General features: G+C 44.5%; 1 protein-coding gene across 2 annotated transcripts in view; it reads left to right on the forward strand.

The window, feature by feature from the left end:
* Positions 1-336: 336 nt before the first annotated feature.
* The window catches only part of fgd4a (FYVE, RhoGEF and PH domain containing 4a), a 43,927-nt gene continuing 21,830 nt past the window's right edge, over positions 337-22,433 (forward strand). The window contains exons 1-2 of one of the 2 annotated variants that reach the window (XM_071515458.1): positions 337-406; positions 21,490-21,573. In XM_071515458.1, the coding sequence (XP_071371559.1) occupies positions 337-406; positions 21,490-21,573 (154 nt within the window). Of the gene's footprint in view, positions 407-17,421; positions 17,523-21,489; positions 21,574-22,433 lie in introns of those variants that run through there. The other variant, XM_071515457.1, reaches the window with a different exon arrangement.

A 22,433-nucleotide genomic window follows, 5' to 3' on the forward strand; every position in this document is an offset into this window, starting at 1 on the left:
TCTGATGCACTTTCCTTCTCCCTCTGCTTTTCATACACCTCATTCTCTCTCTATATCTGCCTTCATTATACTTCTTTCTATTGCGTTCTGCCCACCGGCTGGGACTCGGGATGGACTGCCTGGGCACCGGTTACCGGAGGTCCCGTCTGAGACGTGTCGCCTCGGGTAGGTGATCCTTACGGGCAGGGGATCATGGGAGCACGGGCTGGACAGTACAAGACAGCAGTGAGGATCAACATTGTCATGGGCGTATTAGTTGAATATATATGTTAGGAGGAGGGTAGTGGGGTTTTTTTGTTTTTGTTTTTTTTCTAAATTCAAGACTGGATTTTGACGATGAAACGACGTCGCAAGTACTGGTTTTGGAGAGGTAAAAACACAAAGATGTGTCTGCTCTGCTGTTATGGTAAGATCTGGAGACTCTGTGTTTGGCATTTCATTGAATAATCAAATCAAATATGATTACCAGGAATAAGTTGATACCAGAGCCTGTGTGTTAAAGTGTTGTTAGAAAGTGAAGCTCAATGAAGAATGAAAATGAAAGAATGCAAATGAGTCATGGTGTTAAAAGTTGGAAGACAGTTAATGATGTATAATCTTTCCTGTTGGACAAAGCTGACTACACACACACTACACATTTTTGAACAGATTTGGCAATCATATACTAATTTTGAAGATTGGAAAGAAAATTCTCACTGGCTTTCTTACTATAAAGGTGAAAATTTGGCTCACACAAGAATTGAATTGTTTCATTAGTTGAAATAAATCTTGCATTATAGAGTACATTCATCCTTACTCAGCACACCCATGAACCCAGAAATGGGTTTTCTGCTCATCCTTTCACAAACAATATATGAGCCAACTCTTATTAGAACATTCCCCAGTGTTTTGCCTTTCCTGTTGCTCTGTTTTGCCCATTTGACTGGCATTTAGCTAATCTCTATTTTCTACCAGCGAATGTTATCTTCTGGCAACTGTCCCAAATGTTGGCTGGACCTTTTATTTTCCACTTTGCTGATGTGCTGCTGCTCCCACTGACCATGTGGGTTTTAAAAGTGGCATAGTTGCACAACAGAAGAGCAAATTATCCTAAAAGGTTGCTGACATGAGAGACGGCTTGAGCAACAGGAGAAATAATGTCCTGCCCACTAACCCCTGCAGTATATAACTGTCTGTAAGTCTTATTTTGATTAAGTAGGCCTACTTAAAAATTACATGACATTTGACAGACAGCTATTGCATGCAGTACAGTTGCCTCACAGTATGCTGTGATGACATAATATCGTACACAACGGTTTACCAACAACAGTGTTTTGCCATTATATCCTCTTATGTACTGGTAAATGCATTCATTCATTTATCAGGGTCTCAGATAGGGTGACAGTTGTTGGAGTGAACACGTTGATTCATTGGCCCCAGCAGTAAGCAGGCATGTGTGTGTGAGCCTCAGCCCGGTGCTGTGGAGCCATACAGCAGAGCATGAGAGATCATTTAAATCCACCATCCTGGGAAAAAAGACAGTTTTGTTCTCAGAGGCCTGGGAACCATTCCCCCCTCTCAAGTCCCCGTTCCAACCACTCTGGCCTTTTGGCAACATCCCCATTACCCAACTATGTGTGTGTGTGTGTGGGTTTGTGTGCAAAGATAGTGGGGCAATAGAAGAGAGAGGAAGACATTAGAAATTAGTGTGTGTGAGTGTGTGTGTGTGAGTGTGTGTGTGTGTGTGTTGAAACTCTGTAACCGTGCACCTTTCTTAGGGTGGTGTGTGTTGCTGGTGAGCTTGGGCAACTCTCCCTCATTTCGGAGCGGAGGAGAGGAAACACTGTGAGGCATACATTCTCTGAGGCAGGAAGGAAAAGGCTGGGAACACCAGCAGGCCCGGCTCCTTTCACCACACTTATTGTTCCAACGTGGGAGAGGGTCTCGCCATTAACACAGCCTGTCAATATCAAAGTTATACACTCCACTGTTTAGATTAGATGGCTATCCACTATTTTATTTCTTTCCACCAGAGAGAGGACAAAATGTGTAAAACAACTTGCACATTAACCCCCAATGTACTGTATTAGACCACTATACAAAATGTCCATCATATTTCTCCAAACAGCTCATGCAGCATAATCCAAGTGTTTTGTAGACAAACGATTAGACTGGGGGTCCAAAGATCCAATATTTACTTCATTATATCCTATATTTTTCACAGTGTAACTGTTTGACGAGCTGTTTGGAGAAATTTGATTGACATTTTATGTTTTTTGGGGGCTGTAAAACATCAGTTAACATCAATAGTTTGGGAGTTGGCTGAGATGAAACTGCGGGTGTTTGGCGGTCCTATGAAGTTCAGTAGAGCTTTGAATAGCATGGGCGTGAGTAGATTGTGACTGAATTTTCATTTTGAGTAAAACCAAAAAAAAAACCCCAAAGTAAAACCACCAATGCTTTTGATTCGTAGCATATATTATATCTCTACAGGCTGGAGCCCATTCAGTTCTTTCCTGCTTATGGAGTGGACCTCTACAATATGAAGTACAATATCTGTAAAAGTAAAAAAGAGAGCAATTACAGCTAGGATAATATTGTTTCATTTATGGAGGAGAAGATAAATGTAATATATTAGTGGTGGGCCCCAGGGCTTTTTGTGTTGCTCTGTGTGTGTGTTTGTTCTCCTGAAGGCCAAGTCTCCATGACTGTCCAGCTGTGCTCAGTGTCAGCTGTCTGGCTGATAGTTTGATGAGGGATTTGAGTCATAATGACCAACAGCTGAGAGAGCAAAGCATCCTACAATGAACTGAATTGTAGAGTAGATCCTATTATTATTATTGGTATTAGTATTATCTCCATCAGACATTCTATAAAAGTCATACACTGCTGTTAACTCACATTCCCCCTGAAGTACTTTGTGGTTTTGGTCACATAATGAGTGTTCTTAGCAGGGTTATTTATTCATTTCCTCAGTGACTTCCCTGTGTTTGCTCTACAGCAGTCAACATTACAGTATAATTCATGTTCAGACTGGACAGGACTGGTGTGTGGATGCCTGAGCCTGGAGGCTAAACTAGAAAGTCAGGTAGTGTAGTGTGTAGTCAGGTGAAGATGCACTGCCTGCTAATGTGGAGCTAAATTTAGTGCTGTCGTCTGTTTCTCCTTCCTTCTCTGACTCTTTCTGTGCTTTCTCAAGGACAGTCTTTGTCTCACTATTGCTGTTTCTCCTCTTTTCTAGTCTCTTTCTCTTGCTTCATTATTGCCATTTATTCTTTCTTTCTCTGAAGCCTCTCAGTCTGTCTGTCTGTCTGTCTGTCTGTCTCTCTCTCTCTCTCTCTCTCTCTCTCTCTCTCTCTGTCCTTCCATTGATCAGCATTCCTCCCAGCATGCCTGAGTCCTGACATCATCTCCAGATCTTATTACAGACAAGAGATGCGTGCTCACACACATACTAATAAACACCTTGAGAAATATATCTGTCAGTGAGACAGACTTAAGGCATAATGCTCATGCATATATTTACATTCTCATACACAGGGCAAATGTTCACCTGTACTCACACACACACACACACACACACACATACACACACACACACACACACACACATTAAGATTTACAAGACCCATTTGCAGACTAGACAAATATACAAATGAAAAACAAACCTACTGTACCTACTTACATTCTTCGCACACCTGCAGTGAGAGGTTTAGTGTGTGTTCTGCGTCATTGTCTGATATGGTGCATTCAGACTACAAGCAACACCATCAGTCAAAAGAAGTCTATTTACTTCCTATAGAGCTGATCGGCCAGGGAAATTGGGGTTTGTGGAAGATCAAGTTTTTCGGCCAAGAAAATTCAGCCATGGCTTAACTTTTCATGGTCATTGGCTGTCAAACAGTCAATCCACGCTTCCTTGTTTCTCTACCAATGTGATTTCCTTCAATTAAAAAATGCAAAATGGGCAGTAAATTGATTATAGCCATAAGACTACAGGAATAAACATCTCAAAAACAATGCTTGGAGAATGGTTGCAGCCATCTTTGGGGTTTTCAAAGTTGAAAACAATTTTATCGAGGGTTTTTTTTTTTCTATTTATTTTCAACTTGGCACTTACCAGCTTGCTATGTTAACTCGTTACTCATAATATTATGACAGGCAATACCTGAGCTGCAAAAATACATGACTTGCCTGTGCAAACCTTTGTAGCTGCACAAGACCACTACATGGATGCAATTGGAGATCGCCCTGTTAGGGTGTTAAATGGTGTAAAGCGGAAGGAATTCATTTATCTTGGTCAAGGTGTAATTTATTGAGCCTGCCGTGGGCTGAAGCAATCGAGAGGATGATGCTCCCTGCAGAGTAGAAAAACGTTTCAAAGCTTTACTCCCCACCTCCTCCAGGAGGCAGCAATCTGAGGTCTGTGTTGAAGCCATACTTCCTTTTCCTAGATACAGGTAGACTTGCATGCCCAGACCTGGATAGTATCACCTCAGCAGCTGCATGTGTCTCCACAAGCTGTCAGTGTTTTTGTGACCAAGACAGGTGAGTCAATAACAGATAGATGATAACAGTCACAATCAATATGATTAACACGATAATTAAACTGTAACTGGCCTGCCATAAGGTCGGGAGGAGCAGCAGTAAAATAATAAACCTTTCACTCTACTTCATAAAAAGAACAGAGTATAAAAATCCCCCGTTTATACTGTGCACACACAAACACATGCATGCTCACACACACACACACACACACACACTTTCCCTGACACACTCACAGACTTGGAAACAATGAAGTACTTATCACTCTCAGTGATCAGTCTCACCTCTTATTGTTAACTGAGGGTGGATTATAATGGGATTTAGTTTGTGAGTGTTGTGGGTTCAAGGAAAGATGAGAAAGATACGGTGGATAATGAAAGCATCCAAGCGTCATCTCATCTGCGCTGCGGCGGTTTTCAAACACTCTCAGTAACCTAATTGTTTAATCAATTTGGTGTCTAGATAAATGCTGCTGCGAGGCGGCGTTATTATCTATCCAGCAGCGCTGCTCCCCCCAGTCAGTGGGAAAGTGCATCGATTTGAGTAGGGTGTGTGTGTGTGTGTGTGTGTGTTTTCGGGGGCAGATTGACCGCAGGGATGGCACAGCGGTGTGTGTGCCAGGCTGGTACCAGGCTGATTATGGGAACCAATCAATGTGGTTGCTGGCAGATGCCATCGTTGCCACCATGTCCTGGTGCCAGATGTGGCCTAGTGCTGTAGAAATGGAAAATCTTGTTTACTGCGTCCTTGTACATTTTGCTCCCTCTCTTTCTCTGTGTACACATTTGTGTATATCTGCTGGCAGTACTCATTCATCATTGACCTTCATAATGTGAAAGGCGTAGAAAGCAAGAGAAGGAGAAAGAGATGAGACAAAGACTCAAATGCAGTGTGTGTGTGTGTGTGTGTGTGTGTGTGTCTGTGCTCGCGAGCATGCACATGTGTGTGTACATTTGAAGTGATGTGGGTTTAATTAATGATGTGTGTGTGGGCGGCCCGCAATCCCTTGCTCATAGAAATGCGGTGGGTAATGGCCCAGAGCCATGCTCCTCTCCTCTCCTCTCCTTTCCTCTCCTCTCCTCTCCTCTCCTCTCCTCTCCTCTCCTCTCCTCTCCTCTCCTCTCCTCTATTCTCAGAGAGAGAGAGAGAGAGAGAATGAGGGGGAGAGAGAGAGAGAGATGGATGGGGGGAGGGAGGGAGACATAAACTAGTTATGAACGGAGTGGTTGCGATAGAGAGAAAGAGGAGATGGGATGAAAGACAGGAGGAGGGAGATTGTGTTCTTTCATCCATTGTAAGCATGTAGAGAGATTTTCAGTAAGCGCTAGCACAGTATTACTGTGTATAACTGTGTACAAAACTTTTCCATAGGTTAAGGCCATTGTAAAATTAAGTTTTACCAGGAATTGTAAAAGCACTTTGAGAGAGGGAGGTAAAAAAAAAAAAAGAGAAGGTGTGGGAATTATCCCCATTAAATCAACCTGCTATTAAACTGTCCCTCAAGCCTAATCCCCCCCACAATAAGAGAGACCCCTCACAGTTTATAGGAGTGTTTCATCGTGTAGTATGCTCCTGCCAACCTGCTGGAAGGTCTTTATCTCTGCCTAAGCACTGTCCACATAGCAGTTATATGGATGGCTTCCTGGACTCAAAAGCTTCAATAAGGATCTCTATAAAAATAGATTTACACTTGGAGGAGGCTTAATCCATGTCTAGGAAAGCCCCGCCCATCCAAAAAATGTCTTAAAGCAGAGGCAGTTATTCGCCCTAAGACTGTTCTTATGCAGATAATTCTCACTCCACACATTCTTCTGGAAGTGGGTTGCCAGAGCGGCCGGATCCATATTTTGCAAGCATATGAGAGATAAGACTTTACCTTCTGCTTCCAGCATGTCCACACCCCCGGAGGGTATGAGGACGTCTGCAAGGCGGGGCGTGTGAGAGCTCATGGGTCACCCAAGTGTGGAGTGTAGTGGGTGTTGCTGGTAGCAGCTGGCAGTAAGAGCGTGTGCAAAAATGTCACACATGGCAGTCTCTTTTTCATGGTGTGTTTCATTCACTGTGTGAATTTTAACTGGATACCAACAGAGGAAATTTAAATCCACAGCTCACTGAAAGTAGGCAGGAGTTTGTGCAGTGTGTGTGTGTGTGTGTGTCTGTGGTGAGATACAGCAAGGATTCTTTAAGCTGAGATTCACAGTGTGTGACAACGGATTGATCCCCGGTTGCAGAGCGACGAGGAAAGGGCTTATCTACCAGCAAGCAGCGTGTGCATTAAGTGTTTGATTGCATTTCTCATACTGGGCAGTGTGTGTGTGTGTGTGTGTGTGCGTGTGTGTCTGTCTCTCTGTCTGTCTTTGCATTTGTGTGCCTGCCTCTCTCAGTATATGTCTGTGTGTGTATTGTGCATGAACCTAGCGTGAATAAGTGTATGTGTACCTGCAGTATCCATTTATGCATGCACGTGCTCAACGCATATTGTACAGGGAATACTTAAAGAGTCACATTACTCACTGTCTGAAAGCCAATACTCCTGTTAAGTGTCACCATGGAAACAAGAGGTCATCCTACTGATAATAATCAATGAGTGCATTGGCTCAGAGGAAGGGGTTTGATTTGCTGACGTCATATTCAAATGTTCGCCCCACCACAGATGCTTGACATTCATCTGAAAGTCATTTCCTTGTGAAATTATGCTCACCGCTGCAGAAAAAGCCAGATGGGGATCCTTTTATTGTCACATCAATTCTATTATGTGTATCATAACATTATTTTGAGATAATTGACAAAATTGTTTCCCAAATTGCCTAAATGAGGCTGAACGTTGGCTGGGTCATATATGGCTGTCTCATTCATTCTCAGCCCCTGATGTGCAATCCCATTCACTCATGTTATACAAACCCTGCAAGAATCGTAAGATTTAGTACCAATTAGGCTGATTAGGGTTAGAACGTTGGGATAAACATAACATCGGTTTTCTTAGAGGCTTTCTCTGAATATCCTGACTTGGCTGTTTTGGTTGGGACAGCAACTGCGGTGCTTAATTAGGTCCAGAATCCCTGTGTCTAGCCTTGCTTGCAGACAGTATAATCACCCTGTCAGATTCATGGACTTCCCCCAGTTTAACAACAAAGTGCATGTTCGCTTTATTATCAAGTGTATGCAAATATATATAATGCAAGTGCCTGCATTAGACAACCATGTAGAAAGAGGAGAAGTATGATAACATACAATAAGACCAACATAATGAGAATGGAACTGAAGTGCAGTGTGTGTGTGGGTGTGTACCATGTCCCATAATATGTCTCCATATAAGTTCCTGTCCCGTACATTCATCAGCCTAATGTTTCAATCTCTCCTAATGCTTCTAATGGACTGCTTTTTAACTGTTGCTGTTTTATGGGTCATATAAGCTGGGCTAGGAGCATGGTCCATCCTGTCTCTATGTGTCTGTATGTACGTGTGTGTGTGTGTGTGTGTCTGAGTGACTGCAGGGCTGTGACCTTAGAGCAGCAGTTCTGACCTGTTGGCGGTAATGGCTCTCCAGTAAATAGTCACTGTGAGACTGAGGATACAGTTATTTCTCTAGCGCCCTGGTTACTACACGTGATACACACACACACAGTCCACAGAAACATTCTGCGTATCTGCCATAAGGTGCTGCTGATGGTGAGGTCTGGATGTAGTTATTGCTCTCTAGGCCTTCCGGTTAACTAATTACCATGTTCCTTAATGAGGCCTGCACAGACACACAGTGTGTGTCTAGGTGTGTGTGAGACCAGGAGTGTGTATATGTATGAATGTGAGTGCATGCATGTGTGTTTGTGTGTGTGTGTTCCTTGGTTTTTGCAGCCTGCGGGGGCCCTGAGGCTTCCTCCAGGGGACTAACTCTGCTGTATGGCTCATTGTGTTGCTAATAGTGTTTAATTATAAAGGATGACCACGTCCGTCACTGGTTACAAAGGGTTAACAATGAAGAGTCTATGTTGAATCATTATGTAGAGCCCCAGGCTGAAAACGCATCTGGGGGGGGTTGTTGGAACATTAGAAAAGGAGGGAAAAGGAGAGGAGATGAAGAAGGAGGTCAGCAAGGAGTAGAGGAGAGGAAAGAGGAGGAGATAGAAAAGGTTACAGGAGTGAAGATAAAAGGATGTGGTGATGGAAGAGTTCAAAAGGAGACAGAGAAAGATGTGAAAAGAGAGACAAGATGAAAGAGAGGGGGAGAGAGAAAGGAGGTCAAGGCTGCCAGTCTGAATTAGAACGGAGATGAACTGGGTGAAGCCCCTCGATGGCACATAGGTCTCTTTACCTCTGTGTGCCCGAGGTGTGTGTGTGTGTGTGTGTGTGTGTGTGTGTGTGTGTGTGTGTGTGCATCTAACTGAGACTTTCATTCAAAGTGTGTTATTTCACACAACTTGGAGGTACAGCACCTCTCTTTATGTGTGTATGTGCAGCTACAACACGTAGCGGCGGCTGCAGGTCATTTTCACAGGCAGTGTTGACAATTTGAGGACATGTGACAGCGCTTTCTCGCCATGCCGACTCCATGTGTTGCTCCAGCCGACCACAAAGACGATCTGTCTGTTCTGTACTCTACTGTACTGTACTGACGAGCAGGGTTTTGACATGGGACTACCGAAGAAGAAGAGACTAATCAACATCACAATATTCACTACTTCTCTTCGCACAAGGATGCAGTTGTGTAATATGAAAGGACTTCCGAAGGTTTTCTGGTGCTCCTCAGAATCCCTGATGCATATACATTGTTGTCATGTGAAAACCTTGTAACTTGGTTCATGAAGCTCTTTCAAAACCCGTTGGATAATGTCAGAATGCAATCGTCATCAAGCTAAAAATAAGGCTGTTTGTCTTAGTTCCTGAAAAGTTGACATTTTGGAAATTTTCAATATATGACGCAATATATCAAAGTTGAACAATGGAGAAGATTTTTTTTTTTTTCTATGTATTTGAAGAAAGCAAATCTGAAGCATTGGCATCACGTTTTTCCCAGATATTGTCACTTTCTTAAGTGCTGAGGAAGAAAGTATTTTAGTGATGCGGTGTCTACTTACGTATATCGTTATATATATTCCAATCACAATATTCACCAAAACCCACTGACTATTATGCACCTCTAATTGGGAAGGTGTTGCCATTGATTTGGTTGTCATGGGAAGCGAGTGGGTGGCTTTTATTTCCACTTCTCCCTCTATCTCCGACCTACATAGTAACACACACACGCTGGTCTGGGTGAACCCTGGAAAGAGGGAATTTTAACACATACCGCACAAAGACACACTGAAGATGATAAATGATAACTGAGATTCTATAAACCTCTACCTCGGGGCCTCTGCCTCTCTGACGGACTGATCAATTTTTCACCCGTCTCCCTCTCCGCGCCCCACGACTCCCCTCTGTCACCCCCTTTCTCTGTCTTACACACACTCTCAATCTGTCTCCCTCTGTCACTACCCCCTCTCCCTCTCTCTCTCTCTCTCTCTCTCTCTCTCTCTTCCTGGTGGGGGTTGTTTTGTGTGACGGTCAGCACCCATATCAGCTATGGCCACTAGCAGCAGGGACAGCAGATGAGCGGTGGCCATTGGCTTCTTCCCCTCTGGCTGGCCCTCCCCTCATCCCACACAATGGGACCGATTGTCCATACGACACACACACACACACACACACACACACACAATCACAGAGGGGGCTTTACTCTGCGGGCTGAGTGGCTCTCCCCCGCCATATGCCCCGTCTCCGCTGGAATGTGATTATCTTCACGCGCTGTAGACTGGAAACACACACGATTGAGAAAGGCAGAACGAGAGGGACGGAGAGAAAGAGAGGAAGGAGGAAGAGGTAGAAGAAGAAGCAAAGCATGAGAGAGAGCAGGCGAGCATGAGACGGGCGGTTGGGTGAAAGGGCGAGTCACTCTGTCACTGAGCGTGCGTGTGTGTGAGAGAGAGAGAGAGGGAGAGAGAGAAGGTAGGGAGGATGCAACCAATGCAGCGAGGCAGCAGTTTAACACAAGCCTGAACCTGCCAGTGTGTCTGTGTGAGCGACAGAGCGCAGGGGAGGGAGAGAGAGAGAGAGAGAGGAGGGAGAGGTGTTTTCACTTCATTCTAACATTGGATATTAATTTCTCCTTCTGGACTTCCACATTCATCACCACCTCACTGGACTGGACCCAGTCTTTTCTCAGGTTAGTGCTTCTCTCTTTTAGATAACGCAGGCTGGTTTACCAATCTGTGCCGGTAACGCTGTGGCCATCGAGGGCACAATGCAGGCGCGGCGTTTATATCAGATAACAGAGTGATAGACAGATAGAATGTGGGGTTTCGTGACCACAGAGGCGTGGAGGTGCAGCTTGGTATTCGACACACACAAACACCTACTGAGGCTGAGACGGTTAACAAAGGGAGGGGACACACATCACAAAAGACAAACCCTACATCTCACCACAGGATGTTCCTCTGACAGATACCGTAGCATGATAAGTGTGGCGGAAAGGAGGTGTGTGTGTGTGTGTGTGTGTGTGTGTGTGTTCATGTGTGTGTGTGTGTGTACAGTGCGGGTACTAAGCATTAGGAGCTGTACTAGCTAGAGGGGGCTATTAATTTGCTTTAAGGCGTTGTTGACTGAGCCTTTCAGCTGCAGGCTGTCTCAACATAATGCACTACAAATGTATGACACACACACACACACACGTAGGGTCTACTGCTGTTGATTTCAGTTAACTCTGTTTGCCATGATTGGTATAATCGCCCTCAGCTCTCTCCAGTATGTTGTGGGCAAATGTGCGAGTCTGTGTGTGTGTGTGTGTGTGTGTGTGTGTGTGTGAGAGTGTGTGTGTGCATATATATATGTAGTCCTTGTGTGTATACTGTGGCTTGCTGTTTGCACCTACAGTAATACATTCAAAACTATATTTTTCATTTTCAGTTTGGTTGATTTTAAGTAACATTTTCATTACAGTTGTAATACAACTTTTGAATGATAAATGTAATTCAGAAACCTAATTGCTTGTAGTTGCTGTGCCATATCCAAATCCCAAACCTCAGCAAAGCAAAAGGATTATTAAATATTACTTATCAAACAATAGATTAATGTTGGCACAGCGCAAATTACTTTTTCATTACTAGGCACACAGAAGAGAAACTCTGCTGCATGTTTCTCTCTGTATTTGCTTAGTCTGTGCCCACTCGTCCCCCCGCTGCGCGCACTCACTGTAACTCATTTGGATTGCTACTGCCAGCTATCTCTGCAGTTGAAACCATTAACTTTATCTGCAGCAATATATTTTCTGTAGAGCTTCCTGCGCTCTCTACAGCCCAGCTTCCAGTGCAGCCGGGCAGGGGCAGGCCTGTTATCTGATCCTGCTGTTTGTGTTGCGATGGAGATGGAGGCAGCTATTCAGCGGCTCTTCTACTAATGAGGCTTCTTGCCGGTCCTGTGTGTGTGATCCCACTGAGGGTGTTTCTCTGGGACCCAAAGAAGACCCCTTATACAAATTTGGGAGCTCAGTGGATTAAGCCAGGAGGCTGTAGTCTGAGTGGTACAAGACTGGGAACGTCTGAGGCTTTTCTGGCTTAGATATCGATCAATACAGGCTTTTAAATGGAGATTTGTTTATTTGGTAGCCGCTTGTTGTCACTGTGCAGGTTGTTGGCTGGAGGATAGTGGAGTACAGGGGTTTGGGGTCCGAAGGCTTTTGATGTTGAGGCTCACGGCACCGACGTGCCTCATCTAACATATCGCAGTATCACAGCCTTCATCAAGGAAGTGGAGTCTTTCAGATCATGAGAAATCAGACGGCAATCTGTGAGCCAGTAAAGCCTGGATCGCAGTCTGAGATGCTCAGTACATACAGACTCGGGGGCGGTCTGGTGGTTTAGTGGCTCAGTGCAAAGGCACATGCAGATTTGTGGGTTCCAGTCCATGTCATGACCTAAGGCATGGCCCGTCTTTCCTGTCACTTTCCACCTTATACTGTCTACTCAAGTGGAAATGGTTGGGGAAAAAATACCAGTTCTGAGTTATAAGGGGCTGCATGTGAGGAATACAGAGGCTGGGTCTTAGCTGGCTGTGTTTCTGGGTGGGGGCAGGGAGACTGTCACAAAGGCTGCAGGGGCAAGGGGGGCCCAGTGTGACCAAAAATGAGATTAAAACAGAGAGAGCATGTTTCTAAAGAGGAGCTAAGAGGAGGAGGGGGGTGATAAGACCCTCATCACAATGAATATTAATGCACGTAAAGACACACACACACACACACACACACACTGTCAAGTCTTATCGCTCTATCCTGCATGTGTGTGTGTGCATCTGTGTGTTTATCTGTGTGTGTGTGTGTGTGTGTGTGTGTGTGTGTGTGTGTGAGAGAGAATCTCTCCTCTGCCCAGTATCAGACACTCTGCCATGCTGTGTCAGCAGCTGCAACCTAAGCATTGTGGGATTCCTCCTCCTCACCTTGCCTCGACCCCCTCTCCTCCCTCCACTCGCTTGGCTTATTATGCATTCCTCTCCAAATACAAAAGTGAAAATGCTCAGTCACGGCAGCTACACTATTGACCCTCTAATCTCATTGTTTCATTTTTGGGAAAGGATTTTTTTTGTCTTCTCTGTGTATATCAGTGGTTTGTCTTTCTCCTGAGCCTCCCGTGACACAGACCAGATATGCTGATACCATGTTTGACATGTTTACCATGTTTGTATGTGTGTGTGTGTGTGTGTGTGTGTGTGTGTGTGTGGGCAGCAGACTGAGTGGACATGCTCAGTGGGTTTGAGGAGCATGCGGATGTGGTCTAAGAGAAATGAGGAAGAAAGCAAGTTATTTCAGTGTGAGTATCGAGGGTGAAAGAGGAACTTTTTGTGGTGTTAAATGTTAGACCTACTGCCTCTCTCTCTCTCTCTCTCTCTCTCTCTCTCTCTCTCCCCCTCCCTCTCTTTCTTTCTCTTTCTTTTTCTCTTTCTCTCTCATTAGCACCCCAGCCTTGGCTGCAGGCTTGCCTTCAGGCTTCCTTTCAGGATTCCTGGGCTCTCTGTGCATTCCAGCTCCGCAGTGAGAATACGGGTTTCAGTGCCTCCAGTCAGAAGGGCTCATTCATACCGAGCACAATGATCCTGCTTGACCCACAAGTTTTTACCCACGCCGTTTGATTGGCGTCGCATTCAGCATCAATTTAGTTCATCCATAATGCATCGAGCCAAATCCGACTAGCATTATGAATCTCTGTTGCTTACTGTTTTCCTCTATGCTCCGGGATCAATGGAAAGAGATAAATACAGAGAGGCATTCAGACAGACTGATAGAGGCAGCGATGGAGAATTCAACGGGGAGACATGAGCTGGGTTTCCGTCCAAGTATTTTTATGCAAATTGCGCTGTGTTGGATTAGCCGGGCTGAACCGAAACAGCAAATTTCCATAACATTTCCTCAACACCGCAAAAAGGTTTTATGCTCGCTTGAGGTGGCAAAGGTTTTTGTCAATAAAGAAATGATACAGCAATGGAGACATATTTCTCGGATAAATAACAACATCGGCCTGGCGTGAACGATTCAGTCTCCCTGCACAACAGTTTGAAAGTGGCCATTCTGAGCTGTTGTCTGCATCTGACCACCATGACCTTCCAGAAATGTCATGTGATGCCACTGCCATGTATAAGGCCCCTGTTGTGGTTGCATTACTTGGTGCATTAGAATATTGCCGAGGGCATTGCTTTGTTTTCGGCTTCAGACAGCGTTGAAATGTGGCCGGCATTAACTGGCATGAAAGAGCAATGACAGCATCCCCAATAGTTACCAGAACTCATTCCACTTTCTATATGTGTATTCTACTTTCAGGAAGCCTGTTGTATCACTTCAGCCTAGCTGATGGAAATAGTCCCTTGTTTTGTTTGCTTGTAGTTATATGGAAGTTGGATGGAAACTAGAAGCAATTAAGTGAGAAATACCCTTTGCGGCTTGGGAATAGACAGGGTTCAACTTCACTAAACTAAACAAAATATGAGAGCACAGCTGTGGTGCTGGTGTTTACTGCAGTTTGTTGCTTTTTATAGAGCCGGTCTGATTGCTAAAATACAATAAGGGTAGAGGGTCTGTTTTTGTATATAGGCCAGTTTCACATATCTACACCTTTTCTGTAAGATGTTTCATATCAGTTGGTTCGGTCTTATGGTGCTGGTGCACACTGTGGATAAGCAGCTCATTGTGTGGTTTAATCATGGACAGTGTAGCAGACCGGTCTGCTGGGGACCAGTCAGACGTGCTGATCGGACGGACAGGCTATTGATTGACACATTTGGGAGGCTCCTGCCCAGCAGCTGTGATCTGTTTTTCCAAGGTAGACGGGTCACTGGAGGATGGAGGGAGGGGAAAGAGGGAGGCGAGAGAGAGAGAGAGAGAGATGAGAAACTGGTCAAGAGAGAAAAGAGGCACAGTGAAAGGGAGGAAGTAAGAGCGATAGAGGAAGAGAGAATGAGTAGTTGCCTGTCGATGTCATCGCATGCTCTCATTCCACCAATCGATCCCGTCCACAGCGGTCAGTGTTCGCAGAGTTCACTATCTCCATACTGCTGTCGGGATCTCAATTACTGTACTCTCTCTCTCTCTCTCTCTCTCTCTCTCTCTCTCTCTCTCTCTCTCTCTCTCTCTATCTCTCTCTCTGTCTCTGTGTTTCTGCCTCTCTCTTTTTCATACAAATCCAGTATAAATCTCATGCCTGCTTAGACCAGCAGGTGTGAAACTTAATGTGTGCATCATGCAATATTCCCCCAACCACAAATTCAACTTAATGAGCTTTTAGTGGCATGGCATACGTGTGTACCTTGTACATAATGACAAAGCACACAACAACAAATACAACAAATGTAAAACCACGCATTTTTTCACTTTCTCTTTCTCTCTCCTGTCTTGACTTGTTGCACTCCCTTGTTCCAACCAAGCAACCAAGAAACACCTCTCTCTCTCTTTCTCTTTCTCTCTCTCTCTCTCTCTGTCTCTCCCCCCCTGCTGTCTCTCTCTATATGTCTTTTCCCGTCTCCTCTAATGATTTGACAGGAAGTGTTTAGGCAGTTGGGGGGGGGGGCGTTTAGGTTCAGGATCACAGCACACACACAGTCGGCCCGCCCTCATTAGACATGGGCCAGGGAGCGTGGTGGGATCATACTAAGAGCTTATTTTCACATGCTGGGGCCATGCAGGGAACATGTGGAGAACCGATGAGCATCATCCCGTTGATGATGCAGACAGCGCCGGCACGTAATGTACAAATTGTATGGGGAACAAGCTTAAGTTAGCGGTGTGTGAGAAAGAACAAAGAGGAAGAAAGCATACAGCATGCAAACCGTGTTGTAGATAAGAAAAAGGCATGGGGGATTTGGTGTGTGTGTGTGTGTGTGTTTACCATGTCATCAAGAGGCAAATACTGTCCAGTCAGCCAGGAGTGAGTCCTTTATACCTGTGTGCTTCATCATAGGTTACAGCACTTGACAAAATTTTCATTTAATACAAATCATTCCTTATTGAGTCATATCTAAATCAAAGTAAGCAAGCATTCTGTCAAAAACAGGAAGATAATTTTATGCTACTTCCATAATCCTCTTCTCAAAATCAGAAAGAACTGTCCCTCATCACAACTTACAAGCAATCATCACTCTGACGTGTTATAATGTACATCATATGACAATGTTTAACAGTGTTGTTGCTGTCATGTTGGAGACCGGGGGCTCATCTGGCTGCCTAGACCACATTTAAAGGCTTTACAAGGCCTTTTAATTTTCACTCTATTATGTTTGCGGCAGAAAACCATAACTCTTTGGTAATTGTCCATTATGGTGGAACAAGAGAGAAGGGAGAGGGCCTCATCTGGTCTGTTTCAACGGCCAATCTCCCCTGTATTGAGCATGTCAACCTTGAACATGCATGCACACACACACACGCACACACACACACACACACACACACACACACACACTCACGTTATTACCAGGGTGGACACCCAACATGATTAAAGGGGTGTGACTTGGCATATTAACATGTTCTTCCCTTTCCATTATTTATGAGTTATCGTCTATGGTAGTTATCACTATCTAGGGCAGCTATGCAAATGAAGCTTAGGCTAAGGTTACTTTGCATTCATATGTCCTTATGGTGGAAAGAGTCTTTTTGGAATCTAATGGTCTCTATTTCTCAATGTAATAGCGTGATGACTGCAGATTCCCCTCTGGATTGAGATTATGTTATATTTCAGATTCAGAGTATGTAACATTCACTTCTAACGCAATATATTAGGACTCAAATTAGATTACATTGGGCTTTGATTGAGCGTGTGAGAAAATAGGATACACTGGCACAAGTACAGAAAATAGGCAATAAAATGATTTATCATAGCAGAGGTTCTGTTTGATCATGGGTTCCCAGATGATTTGGCAGGACTTCAGATAGAGTTAAATATTAACCCTCCTCCTGCATTGTTCATTTTAATTTCCTTCTCTCCCACCACAATCCCCCACTCCCCTCATTCCCTCTCTCCTCCCAGCTTCCTCCACCTTCCCTTACCTTGGTGAAGCATTAACAGCCCTCCCCCAGCTTCCCCCCCTCTCCTCCCACTCCCACAATTTGTCCTTGAGTGCTGACTAGCCCCCTACACGTAACAACAGTAGAAATTGTAAAAACCGAGTGACCGCGAATCAACATCGCTAAGGGCAACTGCACCCTCCTCCTCCTCCTCCTCCCTTCCTCCTATTCTCTCCCACACCTGGTGACTCTGGTTTCCCGGGAACCGGTTTGTACAGTGAACAGGTAGGCTGAGGGATTGACGGGTAAATATGACACAGAAAATGCAGCAATCAGCAGATGAGGAAACTTGTGGCTGAAGAAAGGACTGTAACTTCCTTGTAGATGTTGTTAAAACTGAGCTGAAGCGGTTCCGAGATGGAGGATAGAGACCATGTGAGTGACGGGACGGGGAAAACCCAGCCTTACTGGAGAGGAGGTCACTCAGGTACTGTGGAGATGTGTGTGATTAATTTCCTCAGACACTGTTCATATGTGCCAGTGTTTCCTCTATCATTAGTCAGACAAAAGCAGTTGTGTTGGCTTCCGTGTAGAAGGAAGCACCGGTTTAAACAGATGCACACACACACACACACGCATGCACTTTTGTGCTAACTACAGTCACTTAGAAAACATTCTAAACATGCAGTGTGCCTATTGCAGTTTTACCAAATAAGAGTTTGTCAGTCATGAATAGGTAAATTGAACAAAACCTACATTGCAGCTAAATGAATTTGTCTTGCTCAAAATTACCATAAACATGTAAACATTAATGTAACTACAATACATGAGTGGCAGCATAAAATCAAGGAAAAAATCAAAAGTGAGTACTGCAGTAAAGTACAACCTGTATTGCAAAGCCACAGTCTTAGCTGGTTACAAACCCAAAATACATTAAATGTTTGAAGCATTTAATGTGTTTTGGGTTAGGAATAACAGCCTCGAATGGGTGTTGTCTGCACGCAATGCACCGGGAAGCCGAGTTGAACCCAGACGATGTGTGAACTGTTTTCGATTGCCTTTGGCAGAACAGTGTTTGTTTTTGTAAACCTTCAGACCCATTTCATATTTAAATATATTGAATGTATCTACACAGCAGCATCAGAGCACATTGAAGCAAACACTTTAAAAGGCTTGACTTCACTTTTTCTGATGTGAATTTCGAAAGGTCAGGTATGTGATGCATGATGTATAATGCAGACACTTTATACTAGTGAAACACTGCAGACACTGCTGGAGAAAAGCAAGACAAGTGGGGTTGAAGGAGGAGTGAAGAAGTGTAGCGAAGGGGAGATTGTTGATGATGAAGAAAAAGTCATTTTCTCTGTTGATTGATGCTGTGATATAGGTCAGAACCTATTTGGTGAGTCACAGCAAAGCCACTAAGAACCCAGTTGCTATAGAGCAGCTATATGTAAACAGAGACAGAGCTGCTGTCTCCACATGGCTGTCTGGGAGATGGACTGATGCGATAACAGGTTTGTTTACAACACACACATAGATAATGAGATATACACTATATACACACGAACACACACACAAGTTGTGATGAATGCCAGTCTATTAACTGTCCTACAGAAGCGGGTCACAGCAGCCAAGGAGGACATGTTGCTGTGGTTTTTTATGGTTTAATCCTTACAGTATCAAAACAAAACACAAACCACCGAGTCATGTGCGGTGGCAGGCACCATGGCCACCATAAGTGTCATACTGATGCCGCATTCATGTCATATCAAAAGTCACGAAGGAATGAGATGACATCTTGTTACGACGAGCGTTCAGGTGTGTAACTCGTTGGAACGCCCATATACAAAATCATTTTTATTTATGAATTTAAAATCAACCATAAACACATTGCAGCTGGCAGACATTACTCGCTTTTCATAGTACAGTTGGTTGCATTACTGTGAATATGACTGATAATTTAGATTTTTTTTGCTGACATTGGTGGATTTACTGCAGTGTTTCTCCCCTGTGTTGACACACTTCATAATTTGTGACACTGAGTGGGAGATATGAGTCAAACCATCAGCCATACATTGTAAAATGACAGAAATACATGGATGTTGGTGGGGGAAATCAAGCGTGCTTTCTCAGTTCCTGCAAAGTTAAGGTTGCGCTTTCTGCAGAATAATGATAATTTTTTATTAGACCAGAGAGTTTCAGAATTCCAACAGTATCAGTAATTTGTAGATCATCTGTCTGCCTATTCCTCCTTATTAAACCACAGAGTTTGAGTCACTGCTTTACTTTCACAACTTCACTCTCCATCCTCAGTGTGTCATTGCCATCATCATTTTTTTCAAGACTCACATTGAACTGAATGGCAGCTATGGATGTGCTTCTATCACTGTTTCAGTATTAGTAGGCCTCACCATGACCTGTGAGTCACATTCCCAAATCCTTTCTACTGTGTCTGTGTGCGTGTGTGCGCACGCACATGTGTTTTCAGGCAGCAGTGTACTTATGTGAGTCTGGTCAGAGTCTTGTTATGCTAAGAATCCAGATCTCAGGTTTACACAATTGGAAAAACAGGAAGTTGATAGACAGGAAGAGGAAGTTTGGGGTCAGACCAGTAGGTGGACCAACAGACTCTACCCCCACCAAGACAGCATCATGGGAGATGCTGGGTTCCCCTCTCCGTGTTCTTGCATCTGCAGTGCTATCTCAGAAACAGACAACCTGAACATCCCTGATGAAGCTGGTTTCATATCGGCTTGGCTTCTTTTTTAAGGTGTTGCCACGTATGAGTATGTGCCATTTTCTTCTTTGAGTGTGGGTGTGTTTTCACCGCTGCCATAGTGACACATCCCCCACTTGAGGAAACAATAGGCATATGATGATGTTGATCACATGGCCTGGAGTCTGTGAGGGTCACAGTTGAGTTACTGTGTTGCATCTGATATGTATGTAATGCTTTGGATAAGCTGCTTGTATATGTGCTATACAGCTATACTCACTAGGGAACCTAGACAACAGATTGGGGTTCAACGACTGCACCGTAAAGTAAGTAAGTGTGTGTGTGTGTGTGTGTGTGTGTGTGTGTGTGTGTGTGTGTGTGTGTGTGTGTGTGTGTGTGCGAACAGCAGGCAGGCCTGTCATGAGGAGTCCAGATGGTGGGTGGAGAAAGCCCTCCTTTAATCCCTGAGCCAGGATATTATACACTCCCACCACATACACACGCACACACACACACACACACACACACACAAAGTCATTTGTACCTCCCCTCAGCCGTGTGCATGGGCCCACACTGAGTTTGCCCACTTTTCCTCTACGTGGCATTGTTGTTCACACTCCATCATGGCAGTCTGAGTGTAACACTGGTCCAGTGTTGTCATGTTGTGTGTCACATACATCCTCTGCTGACTGGTATTGTTGTGACACACTGCTATGGGCTGCAGCAGGGCCTCCATGTTATTCAAGACAGTCATGTTACCTTCAGATTACCAGCAACAAAGCTACAAACCAGGCAAGTATAGCCAGACACAAAATGGACTTTGTCAATGTCTTCACGAGCTTGTGTATTTTTTATTGTAAGTGAAATAAAAAGTAACAGTAATAACAAGTGTTTCATGGAGATTACAATAAATGATGAACTGAATAACAAAGTATATGCAATAGAGTCAGCTCAACTTTGATTAGTAGACTTACACACCAGTCACACAGTGCTGTGTGTTGCGTGTGTGTAGCTCCCATTGACAATGACTCGGAGTGTGTGTGTGTTTGTGTATGGTGGGGTTTTGTGTGTGTGTCGTTTTAATTGTCTGAGTTATATGTGTGTGTGTGTGTGTGTGTGTGTGTGTGTGTGGAAGGGGGGCGAGTAATACACCATACTGTGTGGGCCCATCATTGTTTTTACTACCGTTGCTATTTTCTCTTTAATCTTTTATGTGCATATTAAATGGCTGTGTTGAGAGACTGTTAGCTCTCCCCATAGAGGATGCCCTACATATCACAGTCAGACTAATTAGACTTTCAATCTCCAAGGGGCGGAATATTCCTTTTTTATTTTCAAAACAAATACGAGACTACTACCAACACTGATCCCATTAAATGCAGCAAGCACTGGAGCGGGCCAAAATACCAGCGGCTTTTTCCCCCAAATTTGAATATCTCCCTCTCCATGCATGTCCAGCAGACTAGTCTTGGCTGTTGTTTATGCAAAATAATCTCGGACAGTATGTCACGCTTTTTCTCCCGCCCCTCTTCCCTCCATCCCCTGCGTTCTACCCCTCTCTCCCTCTCCGCCGTCGAGCCGGTGCCCCTCTTAAATAAATCATGCCGCTGCCTGGAACTACATCAGGCTCCTGCCCCTCTTCCCTCAGATGCAGGTTGAATCTTAAAATATCCTAATGTTCTCCGGTAACCGCACGGCCGTTTGCTCAGTGAACGTTGTGCTCTGTCGTTCGCAGAGAAGAAAGGCAAAGCCAGCTGTTTCCAGTCCAAGAGCGCTGACGAGGAGGCCTGCGTGGCGGTGAAAATCGAACACTCCAGAGGTAGGAAGCAATCGCCTTCACTTCACTCACCTCGCTGCCATCTGCCTCCTCCTTCCGCTGCTCTGCTTTCACTCACTTTGCTACATTCTCTTCTTTCAAGTTAGTTATTTAGTTTTTTTTTTTTTTTAAGCCCTTTCACCCTTTCTTGCATCTTTTGCAAAATGCAATTTTACAAGCCCGGTTCTGTTCCCAAATCTGCTTCTCATGTGATGCACTGTGGGGGAAAAAGCTAGTCTAGATGTGCCACCGATGGCTATAAACTATTCAGAGCTCAGTTGTGTGTAGATGAGGAGGATGTTCTGTTCTGTGGTTTGCATCTATCTATCTTGGTGACAACACTGTCCATTTTTACTGCTGCTTGACCTAAGCCAGTGTGTGTACGTGTGTGTGTGTGTGTGTGTGGGAGGTAGCGCTGCCACAAGCCATGCAACGCTTTTTTTTTGCCTGTCTGTCACCGCTTCTGAGTCACAGCAGGAGAGCTGTTCACATTTGCATTCGAAATCAATATTGCGACAGGAGTTTACAGCGTGCCCTTTCGCTCCTTTCTAAATTTAAACCCGATTGAGTGAGATCCTGGACTTGCAGGACTCTTTAAGTGAGGTAATGAATTCGGCCTCACTGAATTGAACTTTAAGAAGAGGCTGATATGCAGAGAGAGAGAGAGAGAGAGAGAGAGGAGACGATGCTGTGAAGGGCAGAAAGAACACTCTCCTCTGCAGCTCACAGCGATGCAGGGGTGTGAAGAGAGCTGCTGGTCTCTGCTCTATTTTTATATCAAGCTGTGTGTGTGTGTGTGTGTGTGTGTGTGTGTGTGCGCGCGCGCACTGCATTTCTGTGATGAATGAGCACTTCCCCTCGGC

The sequence above is a fragment of the Centroberyx affinis genome, unplaced genomic scaffold (genome assembly GCF_046629955.1).
Source record: "Centroberyx affinis isolate AG114_WGS23_722 - 3 ecotype Tasmania unplaced genomic scaffold, CSIRO-AGI_Caff_v1 ptg000354l_1, whole genome shotgun sequence".
NCBI classification, from domain to species: domain Eukaryota; kingdom Metazoa; phylum Chordata; class Actinopteri; order Beryciformes; family Berycidae; genus Centroberyx; species Centroberyx affinis.